Here is a 20,084-nt window from a genome sequence, read left to right as displayed (position 1 = left end):
ACGGCCTGCGGCGGCTCCCTGCCGGAAGGGGCGGTGTCGCGTCGCCAGGCGGCCTATCAGGGCTCAGCCGGAAGCACGCCTCGCCCTGGGCGCGGGCCTGGCCGGCGGGGCGATGCCGGGCAGGAGGTCCTCGAAGGAGAAGAAGCGGCGCCGCTCGCGTTCCTGCTGTCCGGAGGGAGCCTCGGGGCCGGGTGGCAGCGAGAGGAAGCGGCGGAGCACGGAGTCCAGCCACGGTGCCCTGGAGGTAGCGTGGGAAGGAAGGAAGAGGGGCGGCCGGCCGCTGCTTCCCCCGCTCCCGCCTCAGCGGGACGGGTGCTCGGGCTCGCCCGCGCCTCCTGGGGCGCCACCCACCCCCCATCCCCCCCTCGCCTCCCGTGGCGCCCTGGCGGGCGAGGCCTGGCCCTGGTCGCTGTCGCGGCCGTGGGGCGGCTGCGGGGAGGGCCGGGGGCGGGGGGCAGGCGGCCGTGGCCGCTTCCCGGCCGGCTCGCCGCGGCTGGCTCCGGTGCGGAGCTGCGGCGCAGGTGGAGGGAGGGAGGGCCGGTCACGCTGGGGCGAAGCTTGTCAGCGTGCGGCTGTGCGGGGGGGGGGGGAAATCCCGGACGGGCAGCGCGGGGAGGTGGGCAGCAAAGGGACCCCCGGCGAGGACGGGCAGTGGCCTGGTGCTCCGCGGGGAGGCCGGTCTGTGTCTCCCCGCGTGTGAGAGGTGCGGGGGCACGAGCTCGGAGGTGGCTGCGGTCGTGGTGCTCCTGCTCGCAGGCCTGTGGGTCTGTTCTAGGAGGTGCTGGTGCGCGAGTACACAATTCCTGAGTGAACGGTGGGCCTGTCAAAATGTGTTTCCAGCTGGCTGCTTTTTTAACCGATGTTAAACCGGTGGAAGATAGGTCTTCTGATACGAAGCTCGCTTTTATTCTCGGAAGACTGTGCCGCGCGGGGAAGTGTATGCCCATTTCCTTCTTAGGAGGGTAGCTGTAGACTATGAGATTAGTGATTTAATTGCACAGCAAATCAGAGAGTCGGATTTCTTCAGCCTTAAAGCATGCTGTCATGTATAGGCAGCAGCTAGCTATTTGCAGAAAAAGTTTTCTGGTTAATATTTAAAAGTACTTTTTGCCTCTTGAGGCTTTTGAAATTTCCCCTAGAATAAGAGTGGCTTCAGTAACCAAAAATGTAGCTTCTGTAATGCAGCTGCCTTTCAAACTAATACACTGTTTGGAAGCCCAGAAGTCCGCCTTAAGATATACTGTGCGATTATGAAGGGAAAACTATTGCAAGTGCAGATGAAGCTGTAAGTTTCCTTCTTCTCTAGTTCACTAGAAAATGTGAAAATTGTACTTGCCTTCCTTGATTTTAGGAAGCAAAATGCAATGTACTATCTGGAGAAAAAGTGGAAGAAGCTGAACAACCCAGTGATATAGAAGAAGGAGGATTAGATCTCAGTGTGTCACTCAAACCTGTCAGTTTCTACATCGCGGACAAAAAAGAAATGCTTCAACAGTGTTTCTGTGTCATAGGGGAGAAAAAACTACAGAAGATGCTGCCTGATATTTTAAAGGTACTGAAATACACTTACCATTTATATACTTTTTACGATCTTGAATGCTTGTGTAATAAAGCACATTTATCTCTCAAGTGTAGTGGACTTCCAGCTTAAAAGCTGCCTTTTATTTCTTAAAGGAAGATTATATCAAGTCTCTGAAAGTGAGACTTTTTTGACATTTGATATAGTTATTCCAATTTAGTCCTTTTTGCACTCCTCAGCCATTGCTGAACTGCAGGCTGCTTATTTTTACACCGTCTGTCCGTACTGGTTAGTTAAATGCAAAAGAAGTTTCGTAATTGCATGGAGTAAATTCAGTAGTGTTGTTCACTAATAACTATGCTGATTTTTTAATAAAAGTTTGGTTTCTGTTTGTGTCAGCTGAATTTCTTTGTATGGTATTAAGTTAATGTTTGAGATAAGGCAGTAAGCCCCCTTATTAGTAAACAGCTTCTGAAGCTGTAACTTCTGTGGACTTTAGTGGTAGTATAGCTAGAGCGTTACTGGCTTAGAACATATGCTTTTTGGGTCTTGTGAATTGCAGGACTTGGTAAAAATAAATTAGGCTAGCAGCCTGTACAGAAGAAGAAATGCTATTTGTGTGATGTTTGTTAATAGTTTAAAAATCTTTGTCTTTAATTTTTATCTTTGAGTTATACTATTAAAGTAAGTGAGGCAGGAGTTCTTAATTTTATACACGTAGTGAACGGCATACAGTCTCATCCATTTCTCACCTCTGGGAGAAGAAAAGAGGTCTGGAGTAGCTGGTGGCAAAGGCATTACTGACTTTGAAAGGAAGCTGCCTGCTCGTGTAGAACCAAACCTACAGTACGGTCATGAATGTTACAATAAGTTCAGCACTTCCTGATTTTGGTACTTGTATGGGGTATCATAGTTCATTTGAAAGTGTGAAATTATCACTTTATTTCACCAAGAGGACACCAAGTAGTATGAAAGATGTGAAGGTAACTGGAATACCCATAAAATCTGTGGCAGTGTGTGGTATGTATCAAGCATAGAAATGGATCACAATTTACATATTTTTTGTTTTCTTTATTATGATATACAACTGTTGGTGTGTTGTCAATAGCAGTGTTTGCTTCAGTTGGTGAACTTGGATTCAACAGTTAGCTCTGATCTTTGCAGGCTTAGTTATGTAATCCACCTGCTCCCAAGTGATGGAGAACTAGGAGTAATCAGGGCTACAGTTGTTTGCTGTTCCATGCTTCACAGGTATGGCTGAGTATTTCTACTGCTCAGTGTTGCAGCTGCAGTGAAAACTCCAAGCCATAGGTCACGTAACTGATAGTGTGTATTGCTTAATTTTTCAGAAAAAAACACACACATGCTGTTTCTGGTAGTTGTCAAAACTGAAACACCTACTTGCTGTTCTTCAGCAGGTGCATCACTGCAGGTCAGAATAGGGAAGGGACTTGTAATCTGAATTAACCCTTTATTCAGTACAGTTGGAGTGCTACTTACCATTCATAATTACTCTGTCCTCAGAAATTTTTAATAGCTTGTGGTCTGTCTTATTTGTCTTCTTAGAACTGTTCCATGGACGAAATCAAAAGGCTTTGCTTGGAGCAGTTGGAGCTATTATCTGAAAAAAAACTGTTGAAGATACTTGAAGGTATGAATGAAACTTAAGCACCACTGTATACCAGAGAACAGTCTGCCTCTAAATTGGATTTTCACTCCGTTTCTACCTACTAATACATATATACACACACTAGTAAGTATATATTAGTGTGTATATATATTAGCATACATATGTATTAGTATTACATATGTACATGTGCTGACAGTATATATAGTGTGTGTGTGTGTGTATATATATATACACACACACATGCTGGTTTTGATCTTTTAAGCTTGGGTGAAAACATCCATTGATTTAGAAGCTATTAAGGACACATTCAGAAAACGGTAGTATAAGCTCCTTTTCCTTAGTACCCAAACTAAGAACAAAGCTTTTGACTTGGTGGAAAAAACAAAGGTAGGAGTGTAGAAGTATTGTTTGAAATCTGTTACTTTAGGTAAACTGACATTAAGTTGCCTCCTGGTTCTCTGCAGGGAAGGTCTTGACATACTGCAATACCAGTTCAATTGTATGAGCAATTGCACTGGAGTATTCGGTGTAGTTAAAGGATTCTTGGTGGATCCCTCTGCTCTGCTGAGGCACATAGTTCATGAACTTTGATTAAGGATACGACATTCTAGCTTTTCAGTATCTTACTGAACTTCCACTTGATATTTAAGGGCTGTAGAATTTATTTGTAAACTTATTGCTGTCTTCTCAATTAAGTGGAACTCTTCAAATCTTGAACAGTGCAGAGTACCTTCTATTAATTCTGTCTCCTGTGCTTTATTTTAGTGTTCATAGTATTATACTAGCAATAGTTCTTCTGTTTTTTTTATAGTACAGTGGAACTGAAAAATGCCAACCACATGGCTAGCAGGAAGCTCAAAAACGAAGGTTTTGGGTTTTGACTAAGTCTAATGTTTAGAACATCTGCTTTAACTGGGAAAAAAACCCTCTCCTGCTGATTTCAATAGAGTTAATCGTTAAGAGTAAGCCTAACTGTGTAGCATTAATTATATAACCTGCCTAAATTTTCATGTTTGAAACTGTATATCTAGGCAAGATTGGAGCTGATTCTGATACTGACGAGGAGGCAGATGAAGGAGACAAGACTGGAGGTGAATCAGTCAGTCAGTGAGTAAAAGGCAAAACATTTAAAACTTAAGAATACTGAACAATACAGGGATTTTTCATGAGAAATTATCAAATGTAATGTTGACAGACCCAACTGCTATATCCTTAATTATGTGCTTACTTTAGTGGAGTGACAATAAGCTGTGACTGCTGCAAGAACTTATAAACGTGACTTTGTCACTTTATAACATTAAATGTGTCTTGAGCACATAACTGGGTTTCATAATGGTGTTGCCACCCATCAGTTGAGTTGTGGTAATTGAACATGTGCACACTCCTAGCCTGCAGCAGAAGTGAAGTAATATGATTTAGGTTAACCCTCTTTGAGTGAGCTAAAGCAGATTGAGTAACCCATTCCCACTTGGGTCAGTGAATTGTGTAAGTGTATTTTCAGTTCAGCTGAGATGTATCTCTTCTCTTCCTCTCTTCTTTCTGGTCCTTCATTCCTGCCTTGGTTGAGGCCGCACTGACACTCACCTGTTCCCATGTTCTCTGTAAGGGATGCTGTAGAATGTCTAGAGTTTTAAGAACAGAGACTTCTGGTTTCTTATTTTTAGGGTGGCATCTGTCAGTTTTGTAAAGGCCAACACTTTTTAACCTTTTCTTAAAATACTTGTCTGTTTAAAGACAATCTTGTGTAGTATATTACTAAGTCACTTCTATATTGAATGGGTGAACTCTTTCTGACAGTTTCCATGGAAGTACTGAAGGGGAAAAAGTTGCTAGTTATCACCCATAATGTATTGAATTTTGAGTAACTTGCTTGTAGAAGACAAAATAAAAAGCTTTCCTGTTTTCATTGCTAACCTGATACAGCTGGTCTACAGATTCAGTACACAAACTTAATAAACTTCCGAGACAATACAAGACAATACACCAGTGTTGGGCAGATTAAAGTACCTCTTAGTTGCTGGTTTGGTTAGTTCATCTATACCTACTAAATGGGAACAAATGGATGGGAAAAGTAGTGATAATAATCAAAATTTCACATTCTCGTCGGTATTTTTGATTTCAGAGACCTGGTTTCTGATCCTGTCTTTGATTCAGAACAAGTTATGAAGTTACTGAATGAAGTAATTTTCTTTGATCACATCTCATCATACATCATACAAATATACTAGAAAATGGAGTGTTACTAAGTTAAGTGATGTTTCAGTTGTTCTCATGTGATACAGTTTTAATATCCTCTGGCACTATTTCTTCTAGAGTTCCATGTAGAGCTGGTCTGTGACTGTATCCTCCCCTTTGCTATTTGTTGCCTACATGATCTGTAAATGGTGTCAGTGCACCCATTTATGTGGATTAATTTTCTTGTTTTGGATATTGCCCTCTGATGGCTATTTAAAAAAGCAAAATAAAAATTTCAAAAACTACAAAATACACTAAATATCAGGTCTTTTTACATAAAGGATTCTGTTAAGTGATTGATGTTTTGCCAGGAAACTTCTAAATAGAGTGAGAAGACAAAATTGTTGGCTAAGGAAACCATGAAAAATGCCCCAGGATTTTGATGTCTGGAGAAATTATGTGATTTTTTTAAAGACCTAATTCACAAGCTTTTTACTCTTGCAAAATACATGCAATGCTCTTCATCTAAAAGACGTATGGCAGAATTAGTGCTGCTAGATTTCAGGAAGGTAGTTCTGTGGCTGCAAGGTGTTTCAGAGCTACTGTTGAGACATGTATTTATGACTGTCAGCTACAGTAGATTGAGTAAAGTCTTGCTTATATGCAAATAAAGTAATGATTTGAGCTGGTAAAAACCTAAGCAGAGAAAATTGTTATTGTCAGTTAATGAATAAAACAACAAAATAAGGAATGCAAGCAGGATTTACCATTTTTTAACTAGCGTGTATCTGAAGACACTTAACCCATTTGCCCATGGCAAGTAGGAAAGTTTCGGGAAAACAACATCTATAGGATCTGAATTGCAATTTCAAAATCTACTGGTTTTACACTGTACAGATAATATTCCAGGCATAAGCGGCGAGTAAACCAAAGTGAGTTGGTGTTTCGTACCCTTTCTCATAGCTGTGTTGAAGTACAGCAGAATTAAAACTGACCAAGTTCCTTAACCATTGCTGCAGTTACCAAAAGTTGACAAAGCTAGGTCACCTGATGAAAAAGATGTGAGCAGTAACTGAAAGCAAAATCAAGAAGAAATTGTGTTTTTAAAAAAGTAGAAGAAACTGAGAGATGGTGATCAGAGTTACAGAGCACATTGCTGCCTTTGACGAACAATGGTTGAGGTGCCCCTGGTTCTTGTTATCTCTATCTCCATCCTGGTACTTTAATATTTCAGACTCCTCCAGACTGGCCAGGTAAGATATGTTGATGTAGGAATTGTGGCTTTTCTTCTCCTTTTAATGCAGTGGATTAAAAAATGGTATGCTACATACAGGGGTGCTATCTTAGAACCTTGGCTCGTAGGTTCAGCTGCGTGTTAGCTTTAAGAAAAAACAAAAATCAAAAGCTGTTTGGATGATAGAGAAATAAAGGGTTAGGAAGAGGTGAAATGAGGAATATTAAGGGTTTATCTTTATCATTAAGCCCTGTGCTTAGTAAGTAGAGCAATATTATACTTTTAAAACTGTAAAATGTCACAAGTCCTTTTTACCAAATAGGTCTAATCTTTGGGCATTTAGGTTAATGTTTTTGCAACCTGTGTGTAAATAAGTATAAAAGCAAGTTTGCAAAACTTCAGAAAACTTATGTTTCAGCCAGAACAGCAACAAGTCAGTAGGCAGGGAGGCTAAAGATGCAACAGTGTAGAAACAGTGAAAGCTGCATTGCTAAGCTAAGCTTTGGTTGTTCATAATCTTTAATATGTTTTTAATTATCATCTCAGTTTAAATGGGTGAATTTGTTTGCCCTGAGAAAAGGCTTCTCAGAATGAAAAAAGCAGTTTTTTGTTTATATTCTCACTGTTGGTTCTTCCTAGTTTGTCTTCATTACTTGTTGTTTTCTTATAAATGACTTTTTTCTGCATTCTGTTAGTGATGCAACATTAAAGCTTCTTTGGTTTAGATCTGACTTGTCTTAGTTGTTTTCATGGACACATAAACGTGGGAAGGGAAAATGTGAATAGCAAGTCTTACTCTAGTAAAAAATTTACTGATTGGAAACATCATGTTTTTTCTTTCATCCTTGTTCCTTTAAAAAAAGAAATTGACAAACTTATACCTTTAGCAATGTCCATATATCAATAGAAAAGAAAGCTTAAATCAATACATCTGAAGAAATTACAAGTGTATCAAAATACACAGGCTTTCTTAGAAGGGTATAGTTTGTACTGTGTCTTTTTTTTTCCCCAAAATAGGCGAATACTTAGATGTCTCTAAAGACCTGTTTCTTGTCTGTAGTGTCTAAAAGTATCAGGGATTTAGAGAAGTTTCTCCAGGTACAGGGAAGATTGCAAAATTCAGGTCTTTATCTGAAGCTTTTGGATGGTATCGTACCTTTAATTGTAAACTGAACCTTCCTTTTTCTGATGTACATATCCTCATTCTGCCACCAGAACAGGAAGTCCTGAGGCTTTTCCTAAATTTCAGCTCTGTAAAAGTTTCACATGCTTCCATTAGCATGTCAAACACTTGCTCTTATTTTGTCACCAGCTGCTTCTGGTTTAAACACTAGAAATCCTAGAATAAGCATGCAGAAGAACTGAAGAAGCAGGGCCTGTGTTTGCCAACAACTGGAAATTGCTATTACAATAGATACACTTCATTACTTGTGAGCTCTGTGTAGGTTTTTTGACTATGCAGTTCTCAGATTTTTGTTACTGTTTCTATGTTACTGTCTGCAGTGGAATACCGTTAAACCAAGAGAATTGCTGTATGCCAAGCTTCCAACTAAATGACATATTTAATTGAAAGGAGTTAGCCAATTAATGTCCTGCAAAACCAAGCAGGCTTTCTTCCCATCTCACTCAAAAGATATTAGCATGTTCTTGAGCTATTTCTTTCCTGTTCCCTGAATTGGCTCTCTAAATACCCTCCAACAGAAGAACTGAAAGTAAATTATTTGCCATAGTAATAACACATGTATTAAAAAACCAAGCATGCTAATATCATTATAGTGTGAAAATTTGTGGTTTAGTATTTGCTCTTTCAAGAGTTTTATAGGCTTTTTACAGCTTTGCAGTCATGAGTGCAGTTTTTGCTTGTTTTGTTTTAGGAAGGCTAGCAGTTTAAAGGCTTGCCTTGTTTTAACATGTTTTGCTCCTGGGTACTGGGCTGTTCACAAGCATGCAATTGCCATCTGATATTTACCCCTCTAGGACAATTTGGTTACCTTCACCATTTGGAATCACTGGAAGAATAGGCTATGTGAGTCACTGAACAGATACATTAGCATTTTGCATCTGTTCACTATCTTCTGTTCTTGTGGTGTCCTCAAATTTCACCTGTAATTGGACTGATGGACCTTTTGTGGCTCATTAAACTATTTGATTAGCATCTGTCACTTGGGATACCTCTCCTGAGGAGTGCTACTTCGTAAGGACTTTTTTCCCTTTTTTTTTTTTTTTAAATTGCTTACTGTTAATTTGTTTAGTTCTTATTTGTCATGGAAAACTACCCTTGGAACAAAAATTTGCTGGAAGCTTACAAGGACTTGGGACTTCTAGAAATATTTTTTTAGGCTTGGAACTGCAAAGGCAAATTTTAATTTAGGAAGGTACATCATCTTTATGTCAAGAGTAGCAGAGGTACTGATCTCAAGCCTCCCTCCAGAGATTTAGGTAAATGTTTCTTAACAATTAAAAACCCTGTAAGGAAAGTATCAGCATGACTGTATCTCATGTTGTCAGACTGTCTTCTAGTCCAGTACATGCAGATTTTTTTCTGTCACAAAACTTTTCCTCCTGGTCTCCAACCCCAGTTACTACTGAAGCTTGGAATCTGAGCCACCAGTATTGCAGTGCTATTGTCTTAATCCTTAGCTATCCACTTCTCTGACCGTAACCCTTTTCCTAACCTGTGCTGCTGTCTTACCTCACTCTTCATAATCTGCTGGAGTTGTGGTACCAAATCGCCCTCAAACCCAGATTTCTTTGACAGCTATGCAGATTCCTGAAAGTAATAGGTTCTGTACAGAAGCCATGTGCATAAGCTGAGGTTAGCATTGCGCTAATGTGGAGCATGCCAACATGAAAAGCTAGCATAGGGCAAATTGAAATTTACAGCGTTTGTCACCAACAAAATGCAATGGTTAGCTTCTTTTTGTTGAAAAGAACATACTGTGCAAATGTTGTTCTATTAAAAAAAAAAAAAAAGCTGAGTTTATCTCTTGGAAGACTGACTTTGAACTTAACTGTCATCCTGAGAGAGAAGTGTCTTTAAAGACTGATAAAAAGAGGGAGCTCCCAATTACTGTGGTCATGTACTAGCATGGCCTGAAGGAAGAGGGTATTAAATTTGTATACTGTGCCCTAATTTTAGATTAGCATATCTCTGCTCCAGTTGTTTGGAGACATGATGATGTGCTATGCTTTCTTAAATCTATACTGCAGTATAGATAATTAGGAGAAAAATATTTCTTATTAACAAATTAAACAAGGTTAACAAGTTGAGAGGGAAACTGAACTGTGAACTGAAATGCTTCTGCTTGGCCACAAGATGGTGCAAAGTGCCCACCTATGAAATGAAGTAGTGCAGGTTCACCAGCAATATAGTCCAATCCAATCAATTCTGAAAGAGTAGAACGTGCTGTATAAGTACTTTTGGGTTCTAAAAACTTTTTTGCTGACAGTAGGTAGTTTTTAAAGGAATGTGGTTTTGCTGTAATCAGTGATAGTGTCAAGGCAACAGGAGGAAACTTTACAACAAGTTTTGATGTGTGATTTTTTTCAGTTGATAATTTCTTTGTATGTAGCATAACCTAGTGGACAGGACAATACAAAGGAGACCTGAGTGTGATAAGCCTTGGCAAGTGGCAGGAGACCAAAACCTGAAATTTCTGAGAAGGTTTGCTGTGACAGCATCATGGACAGATTTAGCTGGTGGCCTGTGCTGGCATCTGGCCTAACACCACTCAGTAATAGAGGTGGGTGGGGAAATGTTGCTACCCAGGAGTCTGGCACTGTCTCAAAGCAGAGGACCAGTTACGCTTTGGTCCTAAGTGGCGGCCCGGAGGCTGGGGCTGAGAGGCTGTTTATGCTGGGCTAGGCTGTGCAGGCTTGCTGGAGTGGTAATTGGGGTGGGTTTCAGTTAACTCTGACCACATGGGTGTGTGTATGAGTGCAAAATTTTTCCTCACAGCCTGTCTGCTCAGTCCACTTAAATTGAACATGGTAATGTCATGTTGTCTGGTGTTCCTTTTCTCCCATGACAGCAGGAAGTTTGAGACTCTAGTTAACATGTCTAAACCATCACATACAGCAGACCTAATGTTATTTGTTGAATTCCTGGGCTTATTTTACATCTAGCAGGTGAGGGCTGTAATCCATCTTTCAACAGCTCTGGCCAACACCAGCCACAAGACTGATGACTGGAATAGAAAATAAATGAGCAAACTCTCTTTGTTTGTGAAAAGGCACAGTTTAAATAATTTTCTGAAGGGATTAGCCATGTATACAGAACTTCCCACTTAGCGTAGCTATTTGAACATCTAGTTTGTATCCATTCCTTCTCTATCAACCCTGCCTGGGATTGGAAAGTCCAACAGGAATTGAAAGGTTGGGAGAATACTTCTTGAGTTGACCAAGTAAGAAAGCAAACTGAAAGGATAAATACCTCTTGAGTTCTGAGAAAAATGCATCAGAGTAAATAGGCTATTCCTGTTTTATTATAATGGCATCGGACAGTACATTTCTCTTTCCTTACTTAAGGGGCACAACACTTAAATCTTTTTTCAGGTGCTGTGTGCATATGAAAACAGCTACACATTCTCCTTAATTATTGCATGCTACCATACACATCTACGTTGCAGTGGGTACAAAAAGTGGGAGAAACAGAAGATTCTATTCCTTTGTAACCTTTGCTACTACAGAAAAGGAAATAGCAGTCAAAATAACTGTCTCTCAGACCAAGGTGGCTAGAAGTGTAACAGTATTCTCCTTCCTGAAATAGCCATTGGACACCTGAAAAAAAAGTATCTTTGAGAGCATGGGGAAAATAGATCTGTATTCAATTTTAGGAAAAGCCTTCAGGCCATTACTGAAAAACAAGTTGTTAAAGTAATTATAGTTACATCTGTGATACCAGAATACTGCTATCCTTTTTATAGTGCTGTTTAGCTCCCACAGGCAGGATAGTTACATTGATTCCATATTAATATGTATGAAACCAATGGCACACTGACATTCAGGGTAGGAAATTGGCAATTCTACTGTCAAAATGCTCACTAAACATGGCAATTGAACTCTTCCTGTGATTCTGGGTCCTGCAGCCTTCCTTCTTCCTGTATGTTTCACAGTATTTTTACAGTTTGTATAACTGGTATATGCGAAATGTGTGAAGGACATGAACATTACACAAAAGTATGTCTTCCTCATCCCTTGTATAAAGCAGTTGAAACCTTACCGGTCAATGGTAGAAATCTTTAAATGGAAGAAACAAAGAAATGCAGATACTGAATACAATTTAACAGTTGAGTTGCATTTCATTTTAAAAAATGTCTCCTTATGAAACTGAGATTGTGATGTAGGAGAGGTGGATGGTGGTGAGGTGATGGTAACTTCATGAAAATACCTGTTAATTTCAAAAGAAAACAGTAAATAGTATTTGAATGCAACTGAAACTGTATTTTTTTTTCAAATTGTTTAACTGTGTGACAATTTATTCTGAGTTTTAGAGAAAAGCTCCCAATATTAGGGAGGAGCTACCAGTGAGGATTGTTATTTGGAAAGGTGTAGTGGAAATATTTTATCCTTGTGTATTGCTAGGCAAAGCAGAAAAAAAAAAGCTCATTCTCAAGTGCTTAGATTAGCACTCTGTATGTTCCTTTGTGTTCCTTTTGCCTTTATTCATACTGTAGCTGGCCTATTGGCCTACCAGCACATAATTTCTTTAGTTAAAGTAAATGTTTCTTAGAAAAGTTCTCTTGAATTGTAAAAGATCTAGATTAATATGTCGTCGTCTTTGTTTCCAGACAGGACAACAGTATAGACTCTACTTCTTCTCTCAGAGAAGACAGCAAGCTGGAAGGTCAGGAATCAAAACAAGGTATGTAGTGGAGAAAGCTGAAATTTTGTTTTCTTGATGTTGGGCAGTGACTAATTCTAGATAACTGATAACTCTCTTTTGAATGGTAGCTGCAATCACAGAGAAGCATCCTCTTAGAAATCAGCTGTGTAGGGTTATAACCTCTCCCTTGAGCCCCATTCCAGAAAAGGAGAGGGGAGCATTGAAGAAGACATTGTAGGAACTTTGGCCTCTTAATTCTGTGAGATTGGAGAGTTTTTTTGTGGCTAGAAGAAAACTGCAGCTCTTCAGAGTTTGCTAGTTTAGGTTCTGGAACATGACTGAAGCTCTTGCAAGGCTCATTTGGCTCTCATGTAGTTTTTCAGCTGAAGAGGATCTTCAGTCATTTCAATTTCTTGGTATATAGGTGATTGCTAATACTGCTATTACCATTTGCTGAATTCTTCGAGAGCCAGTTTTACTTTCTGTTGAGATGATCATAAGAGACTACAGTACTCTGTTTTGACATTCATAGAAATCCATTGTGATGATTGTTTGCCAAAAGGCTGTTTGTAATTTAATCATTTTGTTCAGTCTTGGTGTATGATACCTTGCTTGCTTTGATTGTGCAGAGCTGGGGTCCAATGGAAGGAATGGTGCTTAACACCCACCACTCCTGATAACTAGCATATTTTACTTGAAGTCAGTGCCAGTGGAAGTACACACTCAAATCTTTGAATCTCTGAGGATGAACATTTTGTCTTGTATATTTTCTCTTTTTAAATGCAAAAATATAGTGGGTGAGACATTCAGGTACTACAGTGATTGGCAGAATAGAAAATGCAAAAGCAGGTAAGTTAGTAATGCACATTTGAGTACCTGCTGCATAAGGAAACAGTTTTCTTAACCTGCAGCAGTATTTATTTTATTCCAATCATTAAATCAGCACCATATAACTACTGCCAGTATTTTTGTGCATGAAGCACTAGAATTGTAGGTGTTTCTGTCTGTGTGTTTATTTTCATTTGGACTATCTGTATGCAGTAACATCAGAAATAGCCTTTCCAATCAAAGAACACTGCAAATTCTTAGAAGCTATATTTCTCTTCTGCAAAGATCTAACATTATCTGCTTCCTGCAACTCCTATTTCCCAATTGAGAATGTTGCCTAAAAGATGTCTCTGGGAATAACTTTTTGAAACATGTTTTTTTCTGAAGTTACTAGTGAGGGGAATTAAATGGAGGAGGAAAGACTCATAATAAAAGCATCAAAACTTTTAGGAGCAGGTTGCTATGGCTTTTTGAGGAATGCTTTAAATATTGCTTGTTGTACTATATGAAGTGACCTTAGAACAGACAGATTTCCTGCAGATCTCTCTCACTTTCGTGTTATCAAAGGGACTTGATGACTGTTGCAGGTGATTGCTTCATTGTTGTTTTTTATGACTTAATCAACCAGAATATCATGATGGCTTTGGGCTATAACAGTGGCTCCACTCAAGATGTTAGCTTTAAAGAGCTTTTGAGAATATCAATATAAATTTAAAAATATAACTCTAATCAATCTGCTGAGCTGCAGTCTGTGATGCTATAGGAAGAAAAAAGGGAATGAGAGGATAAGCAAAAGTGGATAAAATAAAATTAAAAAACACAATTAAGTATGCTAAAATGAATTGCACAACTGTAGCTGAAGGAAAAAGTAGAAGTTAACAAAATGAAAAAAATAATGAGAAATGCCAACCATGATCTTTACTACTGCAAAAGAGGGAGGTAAAGCCATCAGCTAATTAAACATCTGTAGGCCAATGAGCTTATAAGAACACTGTATTATACAGTTTTAGAGGCTCCAAATTCTGAATGGGAACCCAAGGCAGCTTTGCCCCACTTCCTGGTCCATACTAATTCTGGGGCAGACATGAATGACTTCTAATATTTTGTTTCTGCTTAACATGTGACCAATACTAAAAGGAATCCTGTGGTGGGTTGACACCAGCCAGCAATAACACCCACCAGCCACTCAGTTACTCCTCCTGCAGTGGGGTGGTGGAGAAGATCAGAAGAGCAAAAGCGAGAAAAACTTACAGGTCAAGATAAAGACAGTTTGAACTATGATCCATTGATGCATCTATTTTTTTGATCCATGGAATGCTGCTTGGTTGAGCAGAATGTTAAGTAAATACTGACTGATGCCATGCAGCAAGACAGAAGAATTTCCACTTCTTAATCCTGTTGATTCCCATTTCTTTTGATCTTTCACATACTTTGTGTCTTGTAAGGTAAAGTTGAAAAGACAGTGTTCAAAGTTGATTTGATAGTATGAGAAGCAGGTAAAATTGCATCTGAAACTGAAACACTAATCTTGAAGTTACTGTCACAGTAGGAACAGGGCAAAACTACTTAGGATTGAAGAAGGCCCTGGTATGTTCTTCTCTTATGAATACTTTTTATACACACTGCTGTGAGGAGGATTTTTTATAGCTTCAGAATCATTTATGTTTTAGACTTTCAGTTTTTATGGCTTGCAAATTGCGATTTATCTTACAAAAAACAAAGATCAAAAGTTCTCTCTAAACTTCATCTGTATGGCTTATCGTACACTTACAAGAGTTGAATTTGCTTTCTTGTCAGCTTTGATTAGAATGTTGGAGGTGCCACATACATTAGCTATATATGTTCCCGTGTATGCTGTATTTACCAGTAGGATGGCCTGTGTTTGCAGTACAGTAAACCAGTGTTGTTAGGTACTTGATTGATAACTATGTAAGATCCTAAATCAGGAGTGCATGTCAGGGTAACATGCAATATTCCTAAATTGGGACTTAAATGCTGTGACAAATCATAGCCTGTGATCAGGAGTGAATATCTGAATATCTTTTTTTCAGTGTATATAGTAAGAAAATCTTTCATCCTGAATCAGTAAAATCCCTGGAGTTAGTTTTTAAAATGTTACTGTTGTTTATAAAACCTATTTGAGGTTTTTTTTGACCAGAAAAGAAAAAAATTCCCCCACCTTGTTCCCCCCTTTCTTCCCCTTGTTTTTTTGGTTTTTTTAAGCACAGAAAGCGGATTTATAGCTTTCTTAGTAGTCAGTATTGATTTCCCCCCCCCCCCTCAGGATAGCAGGAATGTCATAAACCCTGAGAAAAATAGATCTTTCCTAAGGTTCTTCTGCACTGCTCATGAATTAAAACCGAACACATGCATGTACCAACAGGCGTTTAAAAATGTTTTAAAAAAGAGTAATATTTTTCTAAAACCTTATTTGTTTTTCCTTTAAAAGTAAAAGTGGTCTCTTTTAAGGTTTGTTGATTAAACTGATTTTGAACAAGGAACAATTTTAATTTTCCTAATCCATACTCTACTGCTAAGCTTTGTACAGAACTTCCACCTAGCATGAGGGGGTTGCACAGAAACTCAAGAAGAAAATACAAATCACTATGTGGATGGGGAGTTTTTTACACTTCACACTTGTGTTTTCAAGAAAAGTCTCACATTCTTTTTGTTGCATTTTTAAATCTTTCCTGTGTAATAAGAGACACTGAAACATTTAATAGTGTAAAACAAAGATTTCTAAAAACGTCGTTTCAAAGATGCTTTATTCTTTTTTGAAAGGGGAGAGAATTTTTTGTATTGGATCTGAAACCCATGTCAAAGGAACATTCTGATTGAGAAGAATTATTAAAAAAATATTTTCAGAAGTTTTCCAACAGTAAAGCATCAAATGTGAGCATCTTGATCAAAAAAGCCAGTGCTAGGAAGATGTTGTTGTTTAACCCCAGCTGGCAAATAGGCATCACGCAGCTGCTCACTCACTCTGCTCCTGCTCCAGTGGGATTGGGGGAGGAAGAAGAAAAAACAGAACTCGTGGGTTGAGATAAGAACAGTTTAATGAAACAAAGGAAGAAACTAATAATTATAATAATAATGATAATAAAAGGACAATAATAATAAAAGTATTGGAATATACAGAACAAGTGATGCACAATGCAATTGCTCAGAACTTGCCAATGGACACCCAGTTAGTTCCCGAGCAGTAATCCACACCTCCAGGCCAACTCCCCCAGTTTATATACTGGGCATGATGTCACATGGTATGGAATACCCCTTTGGCCAGTTTGGGTCAGCTGTCCTGGCTGTGTCTCCTCCCAACTTCTTGTGCCCCTCCAGCCTTCTTGCTGGCTGGGCATCAGAAGCTGAAAAATCCCTGACTTAATCTAAACACTACTTAGCAACAACTGAAAACATCAGTGAATCCAAAACACAACACCATACCAGCAACTAGAAAGAAAATTAACTCTATCGCGACTGAAACCAGGACAGAAGATAATTAGTTCAGGGTATTAAAATCATAAGTCCCTGCTGTGTTAGACTGCATTATCAATGTGGGGAGGTTTTTTTGTAGTTTGAATGTCAGTAAGATGTTGATTACCTAATATTAAAAAAGAGCAATTCACAGAGGAAGTACTTGCTTGGGTTTCCAGTATATTGGTTGTTTTGTTGTTGATGAGCAATCCTTGCAAATCAGTACTTTTAGCCCTGCAGATTTGAGGTTCAGGAACCAAAAGTATGGATGCATGAAACTAGCAATTAAAAAAAAAAAAAAATTAACAGTTTGGTGAAGGGGAGCCTTTTAAAGCCAGATGTCAACATACTAACTTTAAGAGTCAGAGAGTCACAGAATTGTTTAGGTTAGAAGTACTGTTTTGAGATCATCAAACACAATGCCCCTGCTCAAGCAGGTCAGCCAGAGCAGGTTGCTCGGGACCACATGCTGTTGAGTTTTGAATATGTGTGAGGATGGAGACTCTATAGCCTTTCTGGGAAACCTGCTCCAGTGTTTGACCACCCTCACAGTAAAGAAGTTTTTACATGTGTTCAGGTGGAATTTCCTGTGTTTTAATTTTTGTCCATTGCCACTAGTCCTGTCAGTGTGCAGTACTGAGAAGAGTTTGGCTCCCTTGTCTTCATGATCTCCCATATTTTTAAAGGAGAATTAAAGTATGTTAAAAAAACCCAGGTTTGCAATACTGTCTGAATATGTATTAAATAAAGAATATTTTGGTATATAGAAGATCATTAAAGACTAAAGTAGCTTACATATGAATGTAAAGTTTCTTTGAATCTTCGTGGTAAGAAATTACATGTATTTCAAACCTACAGATCTTGAACACAGCCATACCTTTGGATAGTGATACTACCAAAAGGAATTATAAAGGCTTTAGAATCAGTAACTTTACCATCATCTGACTATAAATTGTTCATTTTAAGCAGGAACCAATCCTGCTGTAAGTTTCCACAGATACAGAGGTTGGAGAAGGACTAATAATTTCTGAGGCTAATGTGTCAAAAGCAATAGTCTCTCTCTAGACAAATTGTAAGAACAGTTACTCAGGTTCTGTTAGAGTTTTCTTTTATTTTGTTGCAGTGCCTTTTCCAATTTTTTTTTTTTAAATAAACTCCAACTTTTAGCCAGCATTAAAAGCCACTGCCATAACTTTCTCCATGTTTTTACTGAGTTAAATACGTCTGAAATACTTCTGATAGATTCTGAATAGTTGCACTAGTAAGTAGAGTTTCTATTAATTTTTATTACTGTACCTGGCTATAGTGTCACACTCCTTTTAAAATACATAAAATAGTTTTAAAGGGTCATTTTAAAAACTGTATTTTGAAAACAAAGTTTACTTTAAAGATAATAAACAATAATCAATTTTGCACTGCAGAGGCTTCGTTGTGATATAAAACCTTATGATATTTTAATTAGGAAAATAGATCATGTAACTCCATAGGATGGAATAAATTTTCCTGGTAGTGCTGCTTTGCTATACTGCATGTTCTTCTAAATTGGCATAAAAATGCATTAACACTTGTCTAAATTAGATCAGCCTTAAAAGTTGGAGGAGAGAAAGAACAGGAATTAGTTGTCTTAAATTCACAGATCTTTTTGTCACTCTTAATCTACAGAGAAACACTTTAAGAAGAAGCAATTTTGTAAGTTGAAAGAAAAATGGTTCTGTTAGGCAACTATATGATTGTTACATTTGTGTTACAGGCAAGGGAGAAGATAGTGATGTCCTCAGCATAAATGCAGATGCATATGATAGTGACATAGAAGGCCCATGCAATGAAGAAGATGGCCCAGATGGGCAAGAAAACACTGTCAGAAGTGGAGCCAGTCAGATAGATGACCTTGAGAAGGATATTGAGAAAAGCGTGAATGAGATTCTGGGGTTGGCAGAGTCCAGCCCAAAGGAGCCCAAAGCAGCAACCTTAGCCGTTCCTCCGTCAGAAGATGTTCAGCCATCAGCACAGCAGCTGGAGCTTCTGGAGCTTGAGATGAGGGCCAGAGCTATTAAGGCTCTGATGAAAGCTGGTGATATAAAAAAACAGCTCTGAGATTGTTTAGATTTAAATTTCAGTATTTGTTTTGAAGGATGTGATGTCTGTTCTCTTCAGTGCTAAAGTATATTTGGGTTGGGTATGACATTCCTCATTCAAACCCTATTGTGTATCCTGACCCGTGGCTTAAGCCATTGATAGTTGATTTCATTGCCTTTAGTGTGCTGCTTCCATGACGTGCACAAACAGTGGTTTGATGCTTCGCTGAGATCAAGTCTCTCTGTGCTGAGTTATCTCCTCAAGGAGTCACACAACATATAGAGCTATGCCAGGAACCTGGTGCCTTCCAGAAGGGTTAGAAGAATCAAGTTATTTATAACCCCATGGTTAGAAATTACCAGCTGTTTTATTTATTAGGAACTTGTTAAACTACTTGAGAAACTTGATTTATATGTACTTCATTAAAAATACCATTTTGAAGAGGTCTTCTGTTGTGTGACTGCCTTCAGCAGTCTGTGATGGGATTTGAGATTGCTTATTTCTCCTTGGGGCTCTCATAATGTAGCTATTCTAGTTAAAATGAATGATGATTCACTCAAAAGCATACCTAATTTTTAGAAAGTTGAATTCCTGAAGGGGGGGGGGGGGTTCCTTTCAAATAAACAGTCGAACCATGTTATTTTCAGGGTTATGAAAGTGCCTGAAAGTGACAAATACCAGAGTTTTTATACTGTTGGTCATGTGTTTTTGTCACTCTTCTCCACTGATAATCTTCTGTGTCATAACTGAAATAAAGAAAACAGATTTTTTTCCTGACTGTAAAGCTTTTTTGTTGAATATTTGGCATAATATTTAGGGCAATGCAGTAAATCAGACTATTTAGAAGACCTTGAGTTTTTAACATTTAACTGATGTAGTCATTTCATGTTCCTTATAAATGGGAAAATCCACCTAATTTCAGTATAAATTTTTTTTCATAAAAGGCATTTAATTTATTTATTATATAAGATTTTAAAATAATAATTATACTTTAATCCATTTGAAAGGTATTTCTTTGTAAGTAAATTGTATTATAGGATTAGTTTTCCTGCTATGATTTCTTACAACAATTAAAATAATTCTGATTTTGTTTAGAATTAGTGCTGGGTTTATAGATGGCTCCTAATCATGCATATTAAAATATTTGTGTGTGTATTTACATACACACACAGAGAAATGGATTTTTTTTAAGGTATGAAGTTTATGAATGTAGTCCTTGTTAAGTAAAATGATGTATTATATATGGTTACTCCTGATTTTCCCTTGATTGTTACTTAGAAAGCAAATTAGATACTTTGCAACAGTAGCATAGAAAATTTCCATATGC

The 20,084-nt window shown here is 38.4% G+C and overlaps 1 protein-coding gene across 1 annotated transcript; it reads left to right on the top strand.

The window, feature by feature from the left end:
• Positions 1-90: 90 nt before the first annotated feature.
• Positions 91-19,534, top strand: CAAP1 (caspase activity and apoptosis inhibitor 1). Its single transcript, XM_052777205.1, has 6 exons — positions 91-244; positions 1,352-1,552; positions 3,086-3,170; positions 4,181-4,256; positions 12,348-12,421; positions 18,432-19,534. The coding sequence occupies exons 1-6, from the start codon at positions 113-115 to the stop codon at positions 18,773-18,775; spliced, it is 912 nt and encodes a 303-aa protein (XP_052633165.1). The 5' UTR covers positions 91-112; the 3' UTR covers positions 18,776-19,534.
• Positions 19,535-20,084: the final 550 nt, after the last annotated feature.

Source organism: Harpia harpyja, chromosome Z, assembly GCF_026419915.1.
Source record: "Harpia harpyja isolate bHarHar1 chromosome Z, bHarHar1 primary haplotype, whole genome shotgun sequence".
In the NCBI taxonomy this organism is placed as follows: domain Eukaryota; kingdom Metazoa; phylum Chordata; class Aves; order Accipitriformes; family Accipitridae; genus Harpia; species Harpia harpyja.
This window is presented reverse-complemented; position numbering and strand designations above follow the sequence as displayed.